The sequence below is a fragment of the Camarhynchus parvulus genome, chromosome 8 (genome assembly GCF_901933205.1).
Source record: "Camarhynchus parvulus chromosome 8, STF_HiC, whole genome shotgun sequence".
NCBI classification, from domain to species: domain Eukaryota; kingdom Metazoa; phylum Chordata; class Aves; order Passeriformes; family Thraupidae; genus Camarhynchus; species Camarhynchus parvulus.
Genome location: NC_044578.1, coordinates 22,164,479 through 22,185,676, shown reverse-complemented (window position 1 = coordinate 22,185,676; position 21,198 = coordinate 22,164,479). Strand labels below are relative to the sequence as shown.

Here is a 21,198-nt window from a genome sequence, read left to right as displayed (position 1 = left end):
CTGTGGTCACTTGCTTATTTCAGCACTCTACTCTTCAGCTCTAAAAGGTTTCCACAAAAACTACAAATAGATAAAAGTTATAAAATCAGGCTCTCATACCTCAGAGTGCTGTGCAATGTACATCACAATCAGTGAAATATGAATGAAACAGTCTCAGTTAAAATGATGGAGTGTAAAATGCCTTGTCTTCAAAATGCCCCAGATTCTTATCACTAATGAAGCTGTGCAATAATGGCTGACTTGGGGGAATTTGATGAGAAAGCTGCAGCCAATTCAGTCTAGACTCAGAGATTAAATAAATTAGTCTACCTGGATTTTTGGTTTTGTTTTTCTCTGAATCTTTTTTTTTCCAATTCTGCACAGTTGAAAAGGAAATTAGTATAATTTATCAATAGACTAATTTTATTCCAGTTGACTGTATTGAACTATTTTTTCTCTGGAAACAGAAAAATGTGTCTCAGATATATTCAAATATACTGTTAAATAGCATTCCTACTGTATTTATGGAGTCTATCTATGCCAGTATTTCAGCATTTATCCAGCAATCCCACTTATGCTGCCATATAATGGGTGAGATGATCAAATACCAATGAGAAATTTTCTATACCACTCGGGCTTTTCTCTATCATGCCTTTAAAAATCACCAAATTTTCAGTGAAGCTACTGAATTAACTTTAAACACATATGACTACATTTTTTTCATTCTGAAGACCAACTTGACGCGTAATTTTTTTTTAATGTTTATCTTTGTAACATTCTATCAAAATCTCAGCAGGACTTCAGAGTAAGATTTAGATCTTCTGTCTATGGTTAAAGAGCTATGTAGTAATTTATGAGAGACTTCTTTGTAAGGTTAAAGAGAGCAGAACTTCCTCTTGCCTACCTAAATGCGGCCTATTTTAATGCTAGCTTATCTCTGATGATAAATTACATTTTACAGTTAAGTTTTACACACAAAAGAAAGAATATTTTGGTTTATTATTTGGCACTGTAAACTTCAGCCTGGGGTACTTTCCAAATTAAAATAAGTGAAATGAAAATAAATACTAGTCATAGTTTGGTTCTTAATATTATTAGTTTCCCAGACTCCTGATCCTCCAAATTATTAGCCAGTTTACATTCTCTTTAAATAATACTTGAAATGGGATCTGGTGCTAAGGTTTGCAAGAAAATCAAGTGCTGTAATATGCAGTTATTATTTTTGTATCTGCTTGATGTTTAACATTGGACTTGTAGAGAGGTTGTATTTACAGAAGCACCCAAAGCACCTCCATCCTCAGAATACTGAATAACAACAAATTAGCATATTCTTTTCAACATTTTGACTGATACATGTCTTATCTGTGAACCTCTCAATCTCCTAGAATATTTTTAGATTGTCAAACACTGGTGGCTAAGCTGTCACCTGAAATATTCTATTTAGGAACTGACAGTGTGCATTGCCATTTAAAATATAGAAAATAAGAGGGGCACACTGGCATAATGCCCCATGAACCTCAATATATGATAGCACAGCTTGGTTTCCAATTATACATGGAATACATATATTCCAATTCCAACTATTTATACATACATCCCAACTCTGTAGGGGCTGAAAATGTACTCATGCATTTATCATGACTCATTTATCCAACTGAGACTTAGAATAATAAACTATTATTTCACATTTGATAGTGAAAAATTCAGCACAGAGTTTACTGGACTTTTGTTCCAATTGTGTTTCTATTTTACCTGTTATGCCTATATTTATTCTAGTGATAAAGGCAATTAAAGCTAGCTTTGAGGTTTCCATATATTGGGAAATCTCTGCAGTTAAAGCTGCTGCCTTAAGTTACACTGGATCAAGGTGCAGTAAATGAAGTTGATCAGAAGTCATGATACTGTATTGCCTGGTACTTCAATGGGGAAAAAAAAACCTCTTCTACTAAGACTGAGGCCCATGAAATGAACTTCTCTTAAGGAGAAGGTGGTACTCAACATGAAAAGATGAAAATCTCTCTGCAAATTACTTAAAAGGCAGTTTATATGTGCCCCAGTCCTCCATAACTGTCAGGGCACTTTCTGGCTAACTTTCTTCACGTAGATTTAGTAGGTGTACAGTATTTCAATGAGACACAGGGAATACAACTCTGGCCAAAACAAAAATGTACACTAGTGATGGACAATTAGTGCAAATGCACTTCAGGTGGCATGGCAAGCTCACAGGTAAAACACTGGTGTTTGGCTTTCACAGTTTCATAGTTTCAATGATAGATCTGTTGGAGGTGGAGTGACTAGGAAAAGAGGAGAGCATGGCAAATAAGGAACAGAGCTGCTACTTGGGTTTTTTTTTTTTATCTGTAAGGAAAAACACCCAAAACAATACACAATGAAGTTTAATTTTTAGAGCTCTTTCTTGATTCCAGTCATAGCCAGTAGTATTCCCAAAGGAGAAATATCACTAGTTAATAACAGCACTCTTAAAGGCAATAATATTATATTTCTACTATTTTTAGAGTTTTTAGTAACTATAAATATTACACCATTATCTTTTGGATCATATTCCAAAATTATGTACTGACCATTGTCACAAGACACGCAGGAGCATGGAATAACATTACATAAGGTCATCTAATTTTTCCTTGTGTGTTTATTTCTTCTCCAAGCTACATTTTGCCTTCTAGCTGGAAAGGATTAGATAGGATGCAAGACAATCATAAGCAATACATAAAGTTAGTTTAAAACATTAAGTCTTTTTTTTCTATACCCTGCTCGATTCCCCACCTGTCCACAGGTTTACTTAGATTAAAAATATTTGTTTATTACAGGGCAAGAAATTATGGGAGCCATGCCTGATCTGGAAGGGAAGAAGTCATAAGAAGTCAAATGAAATTTGTCAGGAACTTCCCACAGACACCTTAACAAGCCTAGAAAGAACTTTTCTGAGATTCCATTTATAGCTGAAGTGTTAAAAAGTGAAAAAGAAAAAAAAAATTATACCACATATGCTTTTTACACATGCCCAGGATCAGGGTAACTTTATAAAAAGGAGTGTCTTTTTAAAGTTACATATTGAGACAGTCCACATATGCAATCTGGAAACACTTAGACAACACCCCAAAATATGCCATTAGAATGCCAACAACTCTGAGAAGTAATACAGGGCTGAATATTGGATAATAGCAATTTTCCTGAAGTGATGGGAGCTGTGCACAAGCACACGTACACAACAGGAGAGTATTTAACATATAAATCCAAAGAGAAGGAGCATTCAGCAGACTCAGGAAAAGACATAAACCAAAAGCCCAGAACTTGACAGGAGGTGTCTCTCCTGATGCTTCCCACAGAGACAGTGTCTCCTCTCTTCCACAGATAAAGGTTGTGGAGACTCCACTTCCTCTACCAAATCATCAGGAAAACAGGGCTGATGACATTTCCTGCTGATGACTCCTTCCAAAAGAATTGCACCTTGATACATATCTGTCTTTATTCTCTAGTATTTAAAGCTGCTTTGGCTCCAATGATGACATCCAGATGGAGGATAAAATATGTAGGATTTCTAAAGTAATACTTGCAGCTTCACATACGTATACAGTGCAATATATCTAACAGTGGATTGGAATTGATTCCTTCCTTTCAAATGCAGCCTGATGCATAGATATGATTATTGTTTTACATGCAAAAAAATTATAAAATTTTCATATAAATTATAAATGTCTCATTAAGGAGTGGCAATGATTCAAGAACTCTGAACGCTTAATTGAACAAGTGCTTTAAAAGCCATTATTATCTCTAAAATGTCACCTGTCTGATACTGCTCTCTCCACAGCTAACAGGGTACACATAATTACTTACTTCATATAAATCTCTGTCTCCTTATTCAGAGTGAGCTATTACACTTCCTGATTAATCATAAGGCATGGTTTTAATTATCTCTTCATTAGTTTTAGAAAAATTTAAAATATCAAATTTCACAATATTTTAAAAGTTTAATTCTGTCATCTTTATTCATATTAAAAAACACTTAGTACTCTCTGAAGTAAAATGCTGTTCATCCGTTTTATGGCTGGCAGAATAGTTTGCCCAGTATTTAATTTTTCAGAATAATGACGTCAAACTTTCAAAATGTGCCTTGTGTGTGCTTAGAAAATCATTTAGCAAGTGCCTTCAGAATACTGGCATAGTCAATGTAAACACTATTTTTTCCCCTTAAATATAACTTCCAAAATGAATGCATAATTTTCAGATTTTGCTGGCTTTTTTGACAGTCAGGTTATTTAAAATCTCTTTAGCTGACTGTATCAGTGAGGTGGGTCACGACACGTGTTGTTCTGTCATCTTGTTTGCAAGTCTGACCTAGGCCTCAGTGCTGACCAGATTTAGGTGGGATATGTGGATACAATGAGGAGAGAACAGGGTGTAAGGATGCCAGGAGGTCTGACAGCAAATTCTCCAATGTCTAGGGTGATACAAGAAAGCACAGTAATATTCCCAGTATTTCCAGCTCTCTCCATCTGGCCCTTCTGTCACTGTAAAGTGGCTCTGCCATCCCAGAAAGGGAAGGAATTTCTAAGTGGTCAGTTCAGCTTAGCCTGAAGTCAAGTAGCAGCAGGGTGCTACACAGCTCTGTGTCCCACTCATCTGTCTTAGAAGACATCCACCTTATAATCTTGATACCAGTGATCTTCTAACAGCTTGTTCTTATCTGAAATTAGGAGCAAAACCTGATGTATTCCACAGCACTCTCAGACTAGCCCTTGCTATATCCCAGGAGAGTGCCTTGTAGAGGCTCCTGAAATTCTCCTCTCTCCTACACACTCAGAGGTACTTCCTCCATAATCTGAAACATTCCCAGCAGCCAGCCTTGCTCTTCCTACATGAAATGCTCTGGCTACATCACACTGAAATCCCAACATTCTGAATCACCAGTTGAGCTGGTCACAGTGACTGCCACAATTAATTGTCTTAAATGGATTCATAATGTCGCATGAATTTAACTCACTTTGTTGTTCTTTTCTGAACTCAAACTGTGATTTGTGAGCTGCCAAAAAATAGGAAAAAATGAAGGGAAAACTAATCAAGACTTTAAAATTAACTCAGTGCGTTCTGAATGTTGTTTGTACCATTTTAGCTAAATTGTAGTTTTCATGCAATCTGTGGTCAGTGCCGGTACAAAAATAAATGATCGTGTGGGTCACAGTTTGAATGCAGCCCTCAGTGTCAATGAGACACAGGATATCTGCAATGGCTCTGGTGAGATTAGCTCTCTCTCTGATGAGAATTTTAGGTGGGTAAAAAATCTACTTAGATTTTGATAGTCTTTATAAAATGAGGTTGACTAATCAACATCTGCCCATTACAGAGTAGGTTGCTCTACTTTTTGTGTTTGTATTATGTTCTTTGAATTACTACTGAGAGAGCAAAACAGTAATTAAACTGTTTTGGATAGGACATTATCCACAAAAATTGCTTTTTGAAAGGTATTTGTTGAACTGAAACCCCTTTGAACAATGATCAAATTCTAGATTGCTGTACACAGTGAAAACATGGCTTGCTCACTTCTCAAAAGGGTACATTCAGCTAAATATAGAGCTTAGCCTTCAGTCCCTCTGTTAGAGCTGTCTCTGCTCCATGGTGAGAACTACAGGGCAACAGTGATATGTGACCAGTGCCCTCAGCTTCTTTTGAATTTGGTGTGAAGATGAGAAACTAAATCCCATTCCAGGGTCAGGGAAAGTTGTGTATCAACAGCTGTTATTCATAAGTGACAAGTATAGCCACAGTTTTCCATTTGCAGTGCAGCTGGTTGGGTTTTTTCCCATTGGCATTTGGTTCAGATTAGGTTTGGTAACCCTGGTTCTGTCTGTATTGCAGTTTTCTTGGGCCACAAGAGCAAGAGAAAACAAAGTGAGAAAACCATAAAACCTCTAGAACGTTTTTGGTTATTCAGAACAATAAATGAGCAAGGCCATTTTTCAATGTTTACTCCTCATCACATATTTTAACAATCTATGCCGTGAAGGAGCTCTGTAACTTTAAGTTATAAATACAGCAAATGCCATTAACTTTAACCTCTTTAGCTAGAAAGCTAAAGGGCAAAACACTTTTCTTTACAAAATGCCAAAGGGGTTTGACTCAGGGTACAGAATCCAGACTTTCCTGGCAGAGCTACCCCACAGTGAGGACTGCTGCTCAAACTGTGTCATTGCCCCTGCCAGGCACATGACCCTTGTGCTGGTGGCTGCTGGAGATGCAGTTATTAATGGCTAAATCTGGCAGGAGAATTGTCACACCCAGGCACAGGGGTAGGCAGCTTTCTCTTTTTTGCTACCTCAGTAGATAACTTGCACTGATCATAATCTAATGCCTTTCTTCCACATCTTCCATAGCTTGGTACTTGGCAAGGCAGGCACAGAAATGCCAGACTTGGCAACCTGCTTTCCACCACAAAAATATTGCACTTCCTAACAGGTATCTCCCTAAGTGGAGACAGGATTTGTCCCTCGAGATACCTCTGAGTAAATAATAATATCACTGTTTTTATCTGTGAGGATAAACACTGGGTTTTGTCTCCTAATGACTGTTTCTGTTTTATTGCTACTTCCCACCAGGAAGTTGACTGCTAACATAATTAGCAGATGATTGCACGGGGGAGGCTGAAATCTTTAACAGCTGTTTTAAAGCATTCTGCACCAAATCTTCTGTGCTGCAGAACACTTCCAGCTCTTGAATGGCATTCTCTCCAATGACACAGATTATGGGACCATGGAGTGGAGGCCTCCAGGGAGGATTTAACTTGTTCATTTACTTGGAAAAAAGGTGAAGAAACCACATTTAAAATGTTTAGTGGGTTAGTATAAGTATTTGGGCATACTGTGTCAGAATTCAGATAAGATCAAGATCAGCTTTGATTGTGAAGTCTAGAAACTGAACATATAGCACAGAAATGGTTAGCAGATTTTACAACTTTACTCTTTCTATAAAATAAAGTGCAGACATTTCTGATGCTCCAAGTGATCTATTTCTTTGTTACAGGATAAAGGGAAGACAATATGAATCAATGCTACCATTTGTTATAGAAGAGTCACTATGAAAGAAAGGCAGAGTGCAGCACAGAACTTACTATTATAAAATAAATACTCTTAATCGTTGGGTGTGATAGAATAATAATCATAAAATTAGGAGGGAAAGAACTGCTGTAGCTCCCCATGGAGTATTATAGAGTCTGCCAGATGTAAAGTAGTATGTGTCAAGTTGTAGATGGAAAAATAAGAGCTTTAGCAATAAATCTATAATTAAGTAATGATTGAAGTACCAAGTACATTTACAAACTGCGCATCATGTCATCCCAGAGGAGGAAAACTACTTGGTCTGGGAGAGTTTTCAAGATGAGACACTTAAATGGTTTGTGCAGTATAAAACTTCTGCTGGGATGTGCTACCAACATCTTCTTTGGACAGATCCAGTCATAGCAGCACTGAAATTACTCTTTTCTTTCCATGTCCCATGTTCCACAGTGTGTGCTAGTTTAAGTGGAATACAGGAACACAGAAACAATGCGTTTTGGCTTCTGTTGTTGTTGCAAGCACTATGGTAAAACACAAATTAGAATGGGGCTAATGGCACTGCCTGCCACAAAGCAATACTTCCTCTCCCCTACACGCAGGTGTTTGATCTGTAACAGGGACCCAGTCAAGATCAATTTAGAAGGATGGTGAGTATGGAAATATATTAAGAGTTTACTTTCCTGGTCCTGTGCTCCTAAACCTCCCACAAGAGTACAAACTCAAGACTTTTGCTTTGGTAAATGCAGCAGTTTCATCAGCATCAATATTTTTCATTATTTTTTTTAAGCAGTGAGAAACGGCTTGGCCTGTACACACAGCAAGTTTTTTCAGGGTTTAGGGAAACTCAAACTTTTCAACTACTACTATACAGAAAAGCATAGCACTTGCTCTCTTAGAGAATTGGACAGTTAAGATCTAGAGCAATTTCAATCAAAATCAAGCATTTACATTAGAATTTAGGCTTCTAAATCTCTTTATGGGTTTTGAAAACTTAGTTACAAGGGCAAATCAAGATAAATTTGACAACATCTGCTCAAATCCTTTTATTTGTAGCCTCTGTTAAATGAAAGAATTCCTGTAAGCTAACATGTTTTCTAAAATGTGGATGCCAAATTGACTAAAGTATTTCTTGAAGGAAAGAGGAGGATTATTTTGAAGAAACTGTAATAGAATTTTCTTTTGAGGAAATTATAATAGAATTTTTTGTCAAGTTGAATCTAGACTCAGTTGTTTTAAATCACTTGAATCAGAAACGTGTGGGCTTTTTATCCCTTTTTAGTTTAACAATCTCAGGTGATTTCCAAAAGGAAAGGCAAAGGGAAGGCTTCACTCACTAATTCACACGGTGACAAATGACTGCTAAAGTGCCTTCTGAGATTTACAGTGGGGAGCTGTTCCTTGAAAGTCACCAGTCAACATGACAGCCAGCAGGATACAATTGTCCAAGAGATGTGTGGAGGTGTTCTGCATTATGTGAATCTCCTTCCTTTCCAGCTAGGTGGTAATGTGCATTTATGCAGAAAGCACACCAGAATGGAGGGCTGATTTTAATTTAATCTTATAAGTACTCAGTGTAAGAACAGTTCTTTCACAAAGGTAAAATTTAGCTCTATAGTTTTAAAATTAAAGTATATACTGTAGCAAAATGACTCAAATTTTAATCTCAATACAGAAGCAGGATTTGAAATGAATTTCCAGTACCAGTTAATGTTCTTGTTATATCTGTACAGAATAGGAAAAAAATACAGAATTGGAAAATGTAAATTTTTGTTCCATGACTGAAACTGCAAAAATATCTTGCAGCAGCATATAGAAAAGTTATGAAATCGGATGCTTTGAGGGTGGGGGGTTGAACTACCCACAAGTTATCTGTTCATATTGTTTCCTTGGACACTCCAGCTGCCAAACCATTCCTGCACAGTTCAAGACATTTTTGTCAGAGCAGGCAGAGGAGAATTTGAACAGTTCATCAGAATAAGCAGTCATGCTTCAGTGGTGGGAAACATTCCCGTCTTGCTAGAATTCACTAAACCAAATGCAGTTTTTATATCTTCAAGAGCTTCTAAAGAAAGGATTAAATGTCTGGGCATAAATGATTTAAGAAATGTGAGGTAAACTGTGCTCTGCAAGATATTAAAGGCCTTAATAAAAAGGCATTGATATGGAGAGAATGCAAATGCTTTTAATTTTTAACTTAGAATTCTTTCTTTACACCTCTAGCATGCTGTGGTTTGGCTGTTTCGAAGCACGTGGTAACTATTTATGTACACAAAAACCTCCTCATTGTAGCCTTCCCAAACTTACATGGGAACCTAAAAATAAACATTCTCTTTTACCCTGCCCTCTGCAGCAATTGACCAACTTGGAACATGTCACCTCTTCACCAGGTAGGATGCTTTCTAATTTTATTTGTGTTGCTTTTCCACACAGCTGGTAAGAATAAGGACTGATGATCAGTAGGGTTATGAAACACTTCATTGCATAGTTTAGTATTACAATCACAATTTAGTGAAATCTGGCTGAATTAACAGGTGAATAATTGTGCTAATCACTTAGTTCCCCCTCTATTTCTGCTCATTTCCCAACAGCCCAGCGGAAAGGTAAGCTTCACGATGAAGGTCAATAAACATCTCAGAATATCCAGCAAATCAAAACAGTCTGTTTCATCTGCAGATACTTTCAATAACGGAAGCAAAATGTAAGATTCACAAAGGGATATTAGCAATATTTACAGAACAAGTGAAAAAGTCAAGGATCCAGTCTTCTCTTTACCCTTAGCCCAGTGCCTGGGATATTTCCATGGCCAGAGGAAACCTGAGCCATTGCCCTAATTGCCACAGAATTCACCCACTTGACACACACACATATGCTCTAGCTGCCTTCTAGAAGTGTTCTCCATACAAAATGAGTGTAGTGTAGCATCAAACATCATCTTCAGTTTTCAAAGGGAACCAGGTTCCTTTGAAAATCTAGCTTTGCAAAAACCAAAACTGGTTTTATCATCCTTTTTTTGGGAAAAAAAACCAAACCACTCAGCAGATTCAAGAATGCCAATAAATTATTCGAAGTAGCTTTCTTACTGAACAAAATCATTTGTCAAAGATTCAGCATGTTCTTCTGCACACAGCAACTTCTTTTATGAAAAATAATATACAATCCAATTTGGCGGTTTGTGGAAGATGACAGCCCAGAACCCATCTGTTACTGAAGCCAACTGCAAGGCTGGCTATGAATCTAAGCTATGAAAGCAGAATTTCTGGGGGGAGGGAACAGAAATGCAAAAGCAGTGAGATGGATGCTACTGTATTGAAGAAATACAGGAATGGTATCATTCAGGAATGGTATCAGGTAAGAAATGGATCATGAACTAGATAGCTAAAAAAAAAGTCTGAGTGAAGCTCCACTATAGAAGTCCCCAGGAAGGAAAAAAAAAAAATAGAAAGCTATCTTCAAACAGGTAGAGATCTAAGAACAAAATTCCTGAATGAGAGTTCTATTACAATCACCTAAGCATTTTAGGACATGTGCATTTTATAAATTAACAAGAACAATTAAAAGAAATAGGTGATGAAACTCTCGCCCTAAAGGAACATAAGGTTTCAAACATTAAGGTTTCAAAACTGAACTATGATTATGTCAGAAATATATCTTTCAACAAAAAGAGGAGAGGTCACATAATTTCAGGCATATTTATTATTAAATATTACCATGTGACATATAATGGCAAACTATGCTATTAAAACTGATTTGGCGACACAGAATCCTGGGTGGGAATAATTCCATCTCCTCTCCACTCTAAAAAACCAACAAGCATCTGAAAACCAGGAGATGGACCCTATCAGCAAAAGCATTATTCCAGAAAGGGCACAATGGAAGGAGAAAAGAGAATCCCCCAAGGACAAACAGACTGGGAAGATCAAAAAGAGAATGGAACTAAGACAAGACAGAGTTTGGCTGGTAAGAGACCAGAAGTTCACAGATCACACAGATGGAAAACCCTTAGCAAACATCACACTGCCAGAGTTGAGAGCAAGTGGAATTAAAAAGTTGCAGTGAACTGGAAACAGGCAGAAAAATTTTTGCAGCATCTCAGCTGAAGTCCAATAACTAAAATGAACTGTCTTGATCATGTGCAGCCTCTAGTAGCTATAAGGCTACTTTACTGTGTTTCAGTATTCAGATATTCCATTCATAGTTAACATCCATTCAACTGAAGGGTTACAAACCCCTCTATATTGCACACTGCTTAGAACAGAATACAAAGGATGTGCTTCACCAAAACCAACCAAGAACCATTTACCTTAGAGTGCAAAGAAAAGACAATAAAGCAAACAAACATAATATATATTTGTGTAACACCAATCTTGCAAACTAATAAGAAGCTGATCTCAGGGTCCCCATAGATCTGCAATCTTTCTCATTCAATATTTCCTGGAAGTATGTCTAACATTCTAAATATTCCACTTGGCACTATTTCTATGCGGAGCACACATGCTTTTTCTCTAATGGACAGTAATATTCTAGCAACATAGGAAGGAATGAATACTTCCACATTACACATGATAGCCTCCAGTTCAGGAAAGTAAGAATCTGGACAGACAAACAACAGATAATACACAAGATCTTGGTAAGAATGGCTCTCCTTCAGTTACAGCTGGTATCCAAAAACACTGCTATGGTAACTTGCAGAGCTGGAGGGGAGAGTGCTGCTGTCACAGCCTCATGTAAAACACAATCTTGCTTGCATTGTGGGGAATTCCCTGCACACCTTCCTACCACTGTGCTGCTGTGCCCAGCCTCAGCACAGACAGTGCATAAAGATCCAAAAAGCCATTTACATTTTTGTATTTCAGAGATCTCTTTTGTAATGTTTGTTGGAATATTAATGAAAAAATTAAAATTGACCATTAATTTTTCACCAGTTCTTTGCTGGAGTTTTCAAATGGTAACCATGCTCTGGGAGACTTTTGTGCTATAATTCTGCTATCAAGACTGTTTTAAGGATTATTTACTTTGATTTTGTTAAGCGCACATAGACCTGAAATAGATAATAGCGAAGAGGATGCTCTGGGTGGTGCAGCTACACTATTTGCTATTTGAGACCAGATTGTGCTTCTTCCATAGAAAGTAACTTCATGAAGTGCAAGTCAAACAATTGACATCTGGGAAGTGCTTGACAGAAGTTTAGAGTTGGAAAAAGTGTTAAGCCCCAGAGTGATCCAAAAAGGTATACAAAGCATGTTTTGTAAATTTTAGCCATCGAAACCCAAAACAAATAAAAGAAGTTGTTAAGATAAGAAAGGTTGTGGAGTTTTTCCTATTCCAGTAGGAAATAGGATGCAGGTGTAAGATGCTAAGATCACATTTTCTAAAATCTCAAAGAATCAAAAGTAATGACAACATTACAATATACTTATAATTTTTTAAACAGTAAAAACATGCTTTGATGAGCATACTAATTAACTCTCCATTATGTAGTTACAATGCTGTCATTTCCAACCAACAGCATTCATTTTTGTGACTATATTAAGATGTCATTAACCATTTCATAACTATATGAATAAACAGCATTTGTTTAACTGCTTCAGTGTAGAGCATATTCTCCTAAACAAAGGTAATGTTTAGTTACATATTTGCATGATCTTGTGATTATCAATCAATAAGAATCCATGTCTCCTTAGAAAAGTAGCGAAAATCTGACCAATGTAGAACAGCATTAAAATCAGAAGTTCCTGACTGCCAAGTTAAAGACACACTCTGACAATTAAAATATATTGAATTAAAATCTATCCAATATGTTGCCGATTTTGCCTTTCTGACATTTGACTACAGAGTGTTAGTACAAAGTGGATATGACACACAATTTTGCAAGATGGGATCATGTAATAGTCTGTTGAGACACAGGTTGTATGGTCCAGCAGAGTGGAATGATGCTGGTGCTGTTCATGAACGCTGTTCATTCAGCATTTGGAAACTGAACACACATGCACACGGTTTGCTTGTTTCTTTCAATGTAAAGGGCTCTTTGTTTATGATTTAAAGGAAAACATTTGACTTGAAACAAACAAGTCTTTTTCTATCGGGTGTGATTAAAGACACTGACAGACTTGAAAGAATACATAAAAGAATAAATAAAATCATGGTAGTTGCGTCCATGCCTAGGATCCCAGCATGGAAAGAAACTGCATATGAAGAAGCCTGGGTATAGGACACCGAAAGCATACCGCAGTTAGCCTTTGGACAAACGGCAAAAGCATGTTTTGTTTGGGACGCTTTCTTACACATGGACACGATCCTTACCGGCGCTGTTCCTGCCGTGCCGCGGGGCAGGGCACGGCTCGGCCGCCGGCGGGAGCGCTCCGGAGCCGCGGGATGCCCCGCGCTCGCCCGGGGGCGCCGGCCCGGCTCGCCCCGGCTGCGGCGGGCGCGGCACCGCAGCCCCGGCCGGCCCTCGCACCCCCTTCCCGGCGAAGTTTCCCCCGGGGCCGCGCTCGGCGGGCGGAACTGCCCTCGGGGAGCACTGCCCGGCGCCGCCACCCCGCCGGGGACACGGCGCCCGCGCTCACCTGTCGTCGCTCTGCCAGCCCTGGTCGCCCAGCAGCAAGTCCCGAAAGCGGTACCGCGGCGGCAGCGGCGGCACCTCACTGTCCAGGTCCACCATGCTGCCCGGAGCGGGAGGCAGGGGGCCGGCCGGGAGAGAGGGGAAGCCCCGCCGCGCCGCCCGACGAGCGGCCGGACCCGCCCGGGCGTGCAGGGGGCAGGAGCGGCGCGGCGGCAGCGGCGTGGAGCGGGCTGGCCCCGCACAAAGGCGCGGCGGGGCTGTCCCCGCGGTCCCCGGCGGCTCGGCGGGAGCCTCTCGGCCCCGGGAGCCAAGTCCCGCCCCGGGGGAGGCAGGTGGCGGCGGGCGGCGGCCTCGGCGGCGGCGCGACCGCCCCCCGCCCACGCCCACCCTCACAGCGAGCGAGCGGCGGGCGCGCCGCCGCGGCCCACAACAAAGGGCTGTGCCACGGCCGGGCCGGCGGCACCGCGCCGGGCTCCGCAGCCGCCTCGCCCCTCGAGCTGCTCCCTGCCTACTCCCCTCCTCCCGGGGCTGCCTCAGGGGTGCTTCTCTGTAGGCCCCGGAACGTGAGAAACGGGTGTCGTACCTCAGGTAGAACCCGCTGTGTTGGTGACGGTGCGGCCGTCTGGGCACGGCTGGGGCTGGCGCAGCCTCGGGCGCTGTCCGCGGTAACCGGGCACACCTGGGCACAGCCAGAGCTCCTCTGAACGCCAGGTGCAGCCCGCGGTAACCGGGCACACCTGGGCACAGCCAGAGCTCCTCTGAACGCCAGGTGCAGCCCGCGGTAACCGGGCACACCTGGGCACAGCCAGAGCTCCTCTGAACGCCAGGTGCAGCCCGCTCCGCATTCCGTCAATTTCTGAGCCTACTTAATTGCTCTCGGACTGGCAGGTGGTGCGGGCCCTGTAAAAAAGAAAAACCACAGAGAAGTTGAACTATTCCCATAGTTGAGATTTGCAGGTAATGCCTGTAAGTGTGAGACACTAAAAGTATTTTAGACACGCAGGATCAGCCCAAGTATGGCAGCCTGGAGTGTATCACGTAGCAAAGTGCCCTGCTGAGAATCCAGCTCTGAGCTCCATGCTGTGATACAAAGATTTCCTCAGGTAACCAACAGGTAGCGCAGTTCAAGACTCAGATTGCCTGTGCTGTAGTTACAGTCATTGCATCTTTCCTTGCTTCTTTAGCACAGCTTCGGTGATTGCTGTTTCTTTGGAGAACTGCAGTGTAGAGTTCCCGGCCCTGTAAAACGCTGGGATCACTGGAGTATGATGCTTACCCTTTTTCACAGCTTGCTGCACTCAGCGTTTACAATGTGCTTCTCAGAAAGCCTTGTTAGGTGAAGCAAAACAGATCTATGTGGCAAGAGTTCAAAGGTAACTTGTTCTTTGCTTTGGCTGATATAGGAAATAAATAAAATAGTGAATTATTCTGCATCCATGTTCTTGCCATTTTTACCATGCTGTGTTCTGAGGTGAGTTCTCTAAAAGTCTAATTTTAAAAAGTCTAGGCTCTTTCTTCAGAATATTTGTTGTGTGCTGCCCACTTTATCACTTTATTTTTTCTCAGCTGCTTCTCCAGTTAAAGGGCCTCTCTTGTAAGAAAACATTGTTTCCTTTCTCTGCCTATCTTTCATCTTACCAAAACATGAGGTGGGGTGAAGCCTGTATGTTATAATGTTTTGTTATAAAAGCAAAGCAGTTAGGGCTGACTGCAGTCCTTTTCTGAAGTCTATGAATCCTAGACTGGCTGGGAAATTAATGGTGTTTCTACTCTATCTTCTAGCAGCCTCATTAATTTTTCCACCTGAGTTGATTAATTTAACATGTGTTTTCATTCTTGAGGAGCTAAGTAGCAGGAGAAGCTTTTGCTCTTTTTCTACCATGGAAATGCACTTCAGACAGGTAATAGCTGACTGGGAAATGAGCAACCTGGTGAGCAGCTGAGCAGAGCTAATAGAAAACAAACTCATTACTGAGGCTATAGTCATGCAATTTATACAGATGCTTAATTCTGTGCTCCCAAGTAATAGAAACTCTTTGCAATGTAAAATGCATTTTTACATGTCTGACAGTATGATGCCTGAAAAGCTCTAAATGTATAAAATTGGGCAGAAAGGGGGTTTTAGTCAGCTAAATCCAATATTTTGATTAGTAACTCAAAACACTTGGGCAACTTTTGTCTTCGAGCAGAGGAGACACTGAGTCATCTGCTTGGAGACAGGTGCTGCTTATGAGCCATTATACTGGGTCACCGTGCTCAAACCAGGTGTTCCTTGTTAGGTGTTTGTGTTGAAGAAAAGCTGTGAGCCACACTCAGGAGCAAATTTAGGTTTGTGCTTTTGTGATGGTTCTGGCCCTGAGAAGTGTCAGAAGCATCTGTGACCTTGACTTAGGGACTGAAAATAGACTTTAATTGATCCATTCTTTTTTGTCGAAGTGGGTACAGGTGTGTAGCTCTCAGTAGTTGACTCTTAAGTCTGAGAAAGAGAGGGCATTTAAGAGCTGTGTATCTGAATTCACTGCTAGTGACTGGATTTGAATCCTGGATCATACTCAGGTACAGAAAGAACAAAAAAAGTAATAGGTTTTTCTTTTTAGGTTACCCTATTTTTGATGGCATATAGGTAAAACAGATTGAAGCAATGCAAATGGCTTCTGGACTTTTTGAACAATTGCAGTGTATGTGGAGGAAAACATAGGTTATTAATACTGTTCTTAATTCAAGATGTTCTGCCCTTCTATCTAAATCTGAATTATGCAATCTTCTGTAATAAAGTAAATCAGATTATCAAGTTAGGTTTTGATATTTTGCTCAAAATGCTTGCAAGGTTCTCTTTATAATTAATCAGTTTGATTATTGACACTCACTGGGACATTCTTTAGTGATATTATTGATACCTAAAATTATTCAGGTAAAACAAAGCCAAACTTTATTGAAGGGAGTTAGAGATGGCACCTTGGCCATGATAAACTGCTCCTTTTCAACTTGTGAATGTGTTGCTGGTCCTCAACACCGTGGTGCTGCAATAGTCCTGTCCTGCCGGACACAGTTCTGCCCTGTTCCCTCCATTGCTGCTCAAATGTCTACCGTGGCTCAGAGACTTGTCCTCGGCAGCTGATAAGCTCATCATCCCAACCATTGTTTTATTCTCCTAAATAATAGTCTGAGGTTGGGGGAAGAAAGAACACCAGTAAATACAAATATTTTTGGACAAAAGAGTGAAGAAGGATGAGGTATTAATGCACAGTAATGCTTTTAAAGAGTTCTGTAACACAAGCAGCTTGTATTATCGTCCTTTCAAGGAAGATAGTCTGGTATTGTCTGGATGGCATTCAAGTAACTCATGCACAAGGCACTGTAAGGTGTAGTCTGTGCAGAAGTGGAAAATGCTTGGTGGAAATTCCCTCTCTGCAGAGGTTGTGTGTTTATCTTTTATTTGTCTGTTGGTGTTACTAAAGGGTTAAGCAGGCTGGAAAATTGGTTGGCTGAAAAAAAAAATGAAGCTCGTTTTGGGGTTTTTCCCCAAGTCTCTTTTTAAAAAAAAAATTATTTTTCTTCCCCATAATTAAGAAGCATCTGGATGCTTGTCTTGCTATTGGGAACTTTGGAACTCTCGCGTTTCTGCCAGGTGATCAGTTCTCACTCAAGTATGTCTGTGTGGCTTTGGGTTTAAGGCTAGAACAGGGAATTAGTGTACTGACAGTGCTCGCAGTCCATGGAACAGTTCTGCACCTTTGGGAGCTGAATAGAATATTTGGGAACTCAGCATTCAGAGTTCAAAAATTATTTGGCATTTAGATTAGTAAACTGTACTTCATTAATCTTTTATTTACTTAGGCTGCAGTTTTGTTTCCAAAATACTCTGTAGAAAAATCATCGTGACTTTATCTGTTAAAATGTACCTAGATGGAAGTCTGAAGGGTCCTTGCTGATAAATACTCCTTACATCAGAAAACTGAATTTCAGCATTAAGAAAGGCATACTTCTCAGTTAGAAAACAACATTGTTTACCTTTTAAATAAATTTGTTACCATCTTTTTCCTTTCCTGGGGCTTTCAGACCATCAACTGCAAAAGCAATCTCAAATCTGAAGTACAGGTGCCTTGTTGGACTAAAACTGGCTGTTCTAGACTGAATCTCAGCATCCTGGAATCTGAATGGATCTGAGAGGTTAAATCAAATCAGGAGCAAAAACTGGTGAGAGCTGTGTTTTGAGGACACTCCCTGTTTACCTACCTTGGTACAGGATTGTTATTTAATGATGTGGAGTGTAGGACTAAAGACTACATCAGTGAATGTCTGAATGGGTTTAAATTCATTGACTGCAATTCTGAATTTTTAAAACTACTGCCCACTGATAATCCTTATTAATGGACCTTGGCCAGGATGCCAAAGGGGGCATTGAGTTGGAGGAGGGCACAATGACCTGGAAGTTCTATAGCGTTTGGTTTATCTTCAATATTTGTGCCTCTTGAGGCTGATGGAAAGCAAAGGGATGTTGCTGAGCAGTGCAACATTTGTAGAGCTCACAGCACTTTGAGATTGTACTTTTAGATCCTTACCTCCACAGTATCTCATTCTTGCACATTTTCTTCATGTAATCTAAAATAAAATCTCTTAGGCCCATTTTGTGTGTCAGTTACTGCTGGGTGAGGGCAGCCTGTTTTATCTTCTCCATTTTTGTGACCATAACACCAGACTGTTTATTTCCATTTCAGCTCCAAAAACTGCATGGGCTCTGCCTTATTCTTTTGTGTCATTTCCTATTCAGATGATTATTTGTCTTGCATCTTTTCCTAACAGCCTCTGTTCACACACATTATAATGTGAAAGCATCATCATTTTCTTACTTCTCCCTTGCTGCAAAGGAATTATCACTGCAATCCCACTCTTCTCTTTCACATCCCTTTCTCAAAAAGGACTTGCTAGGGAGTTAGGGCAATGTTAGCTTATTGGGTTTGTCCTTTTTTGTTTGCTTTTACACAAATGGGATTCTTGGCTTTTGAGAATAAGGCCCATTTTTAGTTTATTCTCAATTTTACAGTACAGTCTGGGGGTGGGGTCTGAGTATTACCATAGCATAAAAATGACAGTGTAGCTCAGTAAGCTTCTGCAGAAAGAAATGCTTGTGTCACCTCCTTGCTGGGTAGCTGGGTCGTATGCTGGACTAGTAACAGGGAGAGTTGATGGGAACTTTAATTGTCCTTTAGGAAAGTGCAGCCACTGGGGGAATACTGATATGCAATAAAACTTTGAAAAAAAAATCATAATTTTTTTACAATCTCCAGACTGCTCCATGCTGGTTTTTGTTGTTTTTTTGTTGTTGTTTTTTTTTTAAGGACTATTTATTTCTAAGCAAGTCTTGCTATTCTTATATACCTTTAAATCTTTATTTATACCATTTACTTTTTATTGACCATTTTGCACATCTCTTTATTTTATTGTCTGATATATCTTCCAGAGTGCAATGCTGCAATGTTTGGAATGGTTTAAACTTCAGGGGAAAAAATGTTCTTGGAGTCCTCCTATCTTTCCACTTGATGCCTGTTTTTTTTAAATGGCTGTGCAGTAGCAGACTGTTCTGCTGGCATGAAAGGTTTGATAGTGATTCAGAAACAGTAACAGACTGAAATAGCCCAAAGTGAGAACAGAGTTTTAAGGTCACTGTAAAGCTCCAAAGCTAGGGCACAAAGTGAAATGAGGGATTTCAAATTTGATAATTCCTCTGAAAGCATTACCAAAAAAAAAAAAAAAAAAGGGAGGCAGTTTGGTGGTTTCATGTATCTAATTAAACTGCAGCGTTGGTAGGTAGAAGGCAAGTTTTCCACAGCCCAGTGAGCAGGACTCTGCACTGCAAGCACAATCTGTAGAGAGCTGTTTGAGACACAGGGCATCCAATATGACCTGATGCTTTTATTGTTCTGTGCCAAGGCATCAGAAGCAGAGATCTGAAAGGGACAGTGCACGCTTCAGGGCCAACTGGGGCCTGGTGCACTCCAACCCCCTGGCATCTGTGTGACCTGGAAAGGAGCTGCAGGACCACGAGAGCAGCAGCACTGCGTCACGGGAGAGCAGAGCAAGCTGCTGGGAAATGGTGATAACCTGGGAATTGCCTTCCAGTAAATCCTCACTTGGCTGCGAGTAGGAGGACTAACTTCATTTCAAAGTAGGGTTACTGACAGCTGCTTTTATATAGGAGGAGAACATCTTTTTTTGCAAAGAACACCCTTTCAAGTAATTTTCACTTCACTTTTGAGTATAGAGCCTCAAAGCAGGAGAATGAGGTGGTAGTTAAACACAAGTAATCAGAAGTGGGTTTATATTACTTTTAGAATTGGACATGCTATATATATTAGACAGGAGTGTCTAAGCACGTGCTGTTATCTAATTTACCTTAGGGGAAGCTGAAGGAATATTCCTAAAGAATTCCTAATATTGTGTTTCTGTTTGCAAGGGTGCTTCCACGGCCCATTCTTGGTAAAATGGCCTGAAGGGCAACAGCTGTTAAGACAGGAATGAAAGTTCAAGCATCCAAACCTGTCTGAGAGTGCCTGTGCCACAGCTGATCCTGTTAAAGGGGGTGATAAACTGCTAGGGAGTTATCAAGTGAGTTCTGAAATAAGGGAAGGGCCAATTTGGAAAGAAATGCGTGGGACAAACAAAATTGTAACAGGAGGGAAAACAGTGGGAATGGAGCAAGTGGTCAAAACCAGAGGAGGTGGGTTTGACACCGTTTGCTGTACGTTCAGCCCCTGCCATCACAAACACTGTGTGGACATGCCAGCTTTGTGGAGGAGTTTTGGGGAAGATAACTCCCAACCTGTACTTTTCTATGATCTCACACCTTGTGGACATGCCAGCAGCCTTTGTCCCGCTCGGGCAGTGACCGGGCAGCTGGGACAGGTCGGGACTGGCAGCTGGGCTGTGGTGCCTCCTCCCTGCTGTGTGCATCAGCAGTGGTGAGGAGCAGCCAAGTGCACACTGAGTCCCCACATCTCCTGCAGGGGTACCTATGAGAGGGAAACTGTGTCTATATCTGTGGGTGGGTGGGTGCACAGCTTCGGGTGCATGATTAGAACTTTGGGGGATTAGTGGAGAAAGGGTCTTTATTTGTTAGGTGTTTATTAACATTTTGTTTAACAGTGTATTGCCCATACTGTACCTGAAAGTATATTCCACTGATTGCCAGTTAATTGTGTTCTATTAGTAAATCAATAAATCAGTTTGATTATGATTTACTTTAAATGGAATAAAGTGAGCAGTTTTTCCCTGTCACACCCTTAGGTTGTGATTGTAGCAGTTATGTGATGTGTTAATATAATTATGAGTCACAGAAGTCGTGTGCTAGTGGGAGGAGAGACAAATGTTGAGGTTGCAAAGACAATCTCACTATTAATACAGTGGGATAGGACATCTTCATTGCAATTGTTGGGCAGAGCAGTGGCTGATGCTTCTGTGTGCTCTAATGAGGTCATTAAACTCAAGTGTGACAGCAAGCATGCTGTTAGAACATGCTGAAATTATACTGGCCAGAGATGCTATTTCAGCTGTGGCTAATTAAGCTTCTATTACCAGTTATCATTAGTTCCC

General features: G+C 40.4%; 1 protein-coding gene across 5 annotated transcripts in view; it reads right to left on the bottom strand.

Moving 5' to 3' along the window:
- KCNT2 (potassium sodium-activated channel subfamily T member 2) overlaps nt 1–13,876 on the bottom strand; it is a 115,452-nt gene extending 101,576 nt beyond the window's left edge. For all 5 annotated transcript variants that reach the window (XM_030953005.1, XM_030953007.1, XM_030953006.1 and 2 more), the window contains exon 1: nt 13,613–13,876. In XM_030953005.1, coding sequence (XP_030808865.1) covers nt 13,613–13,707 — 95 coding nt within the window. In that variant the 5' untranslated portion in view covers nt 13,708–13,876. The remainder of the gene's footprint in view (nt 1–13,612) is intronic.
- Nucleotides 13,877–21,198: the final 7,322 nt, after the last annotated feature.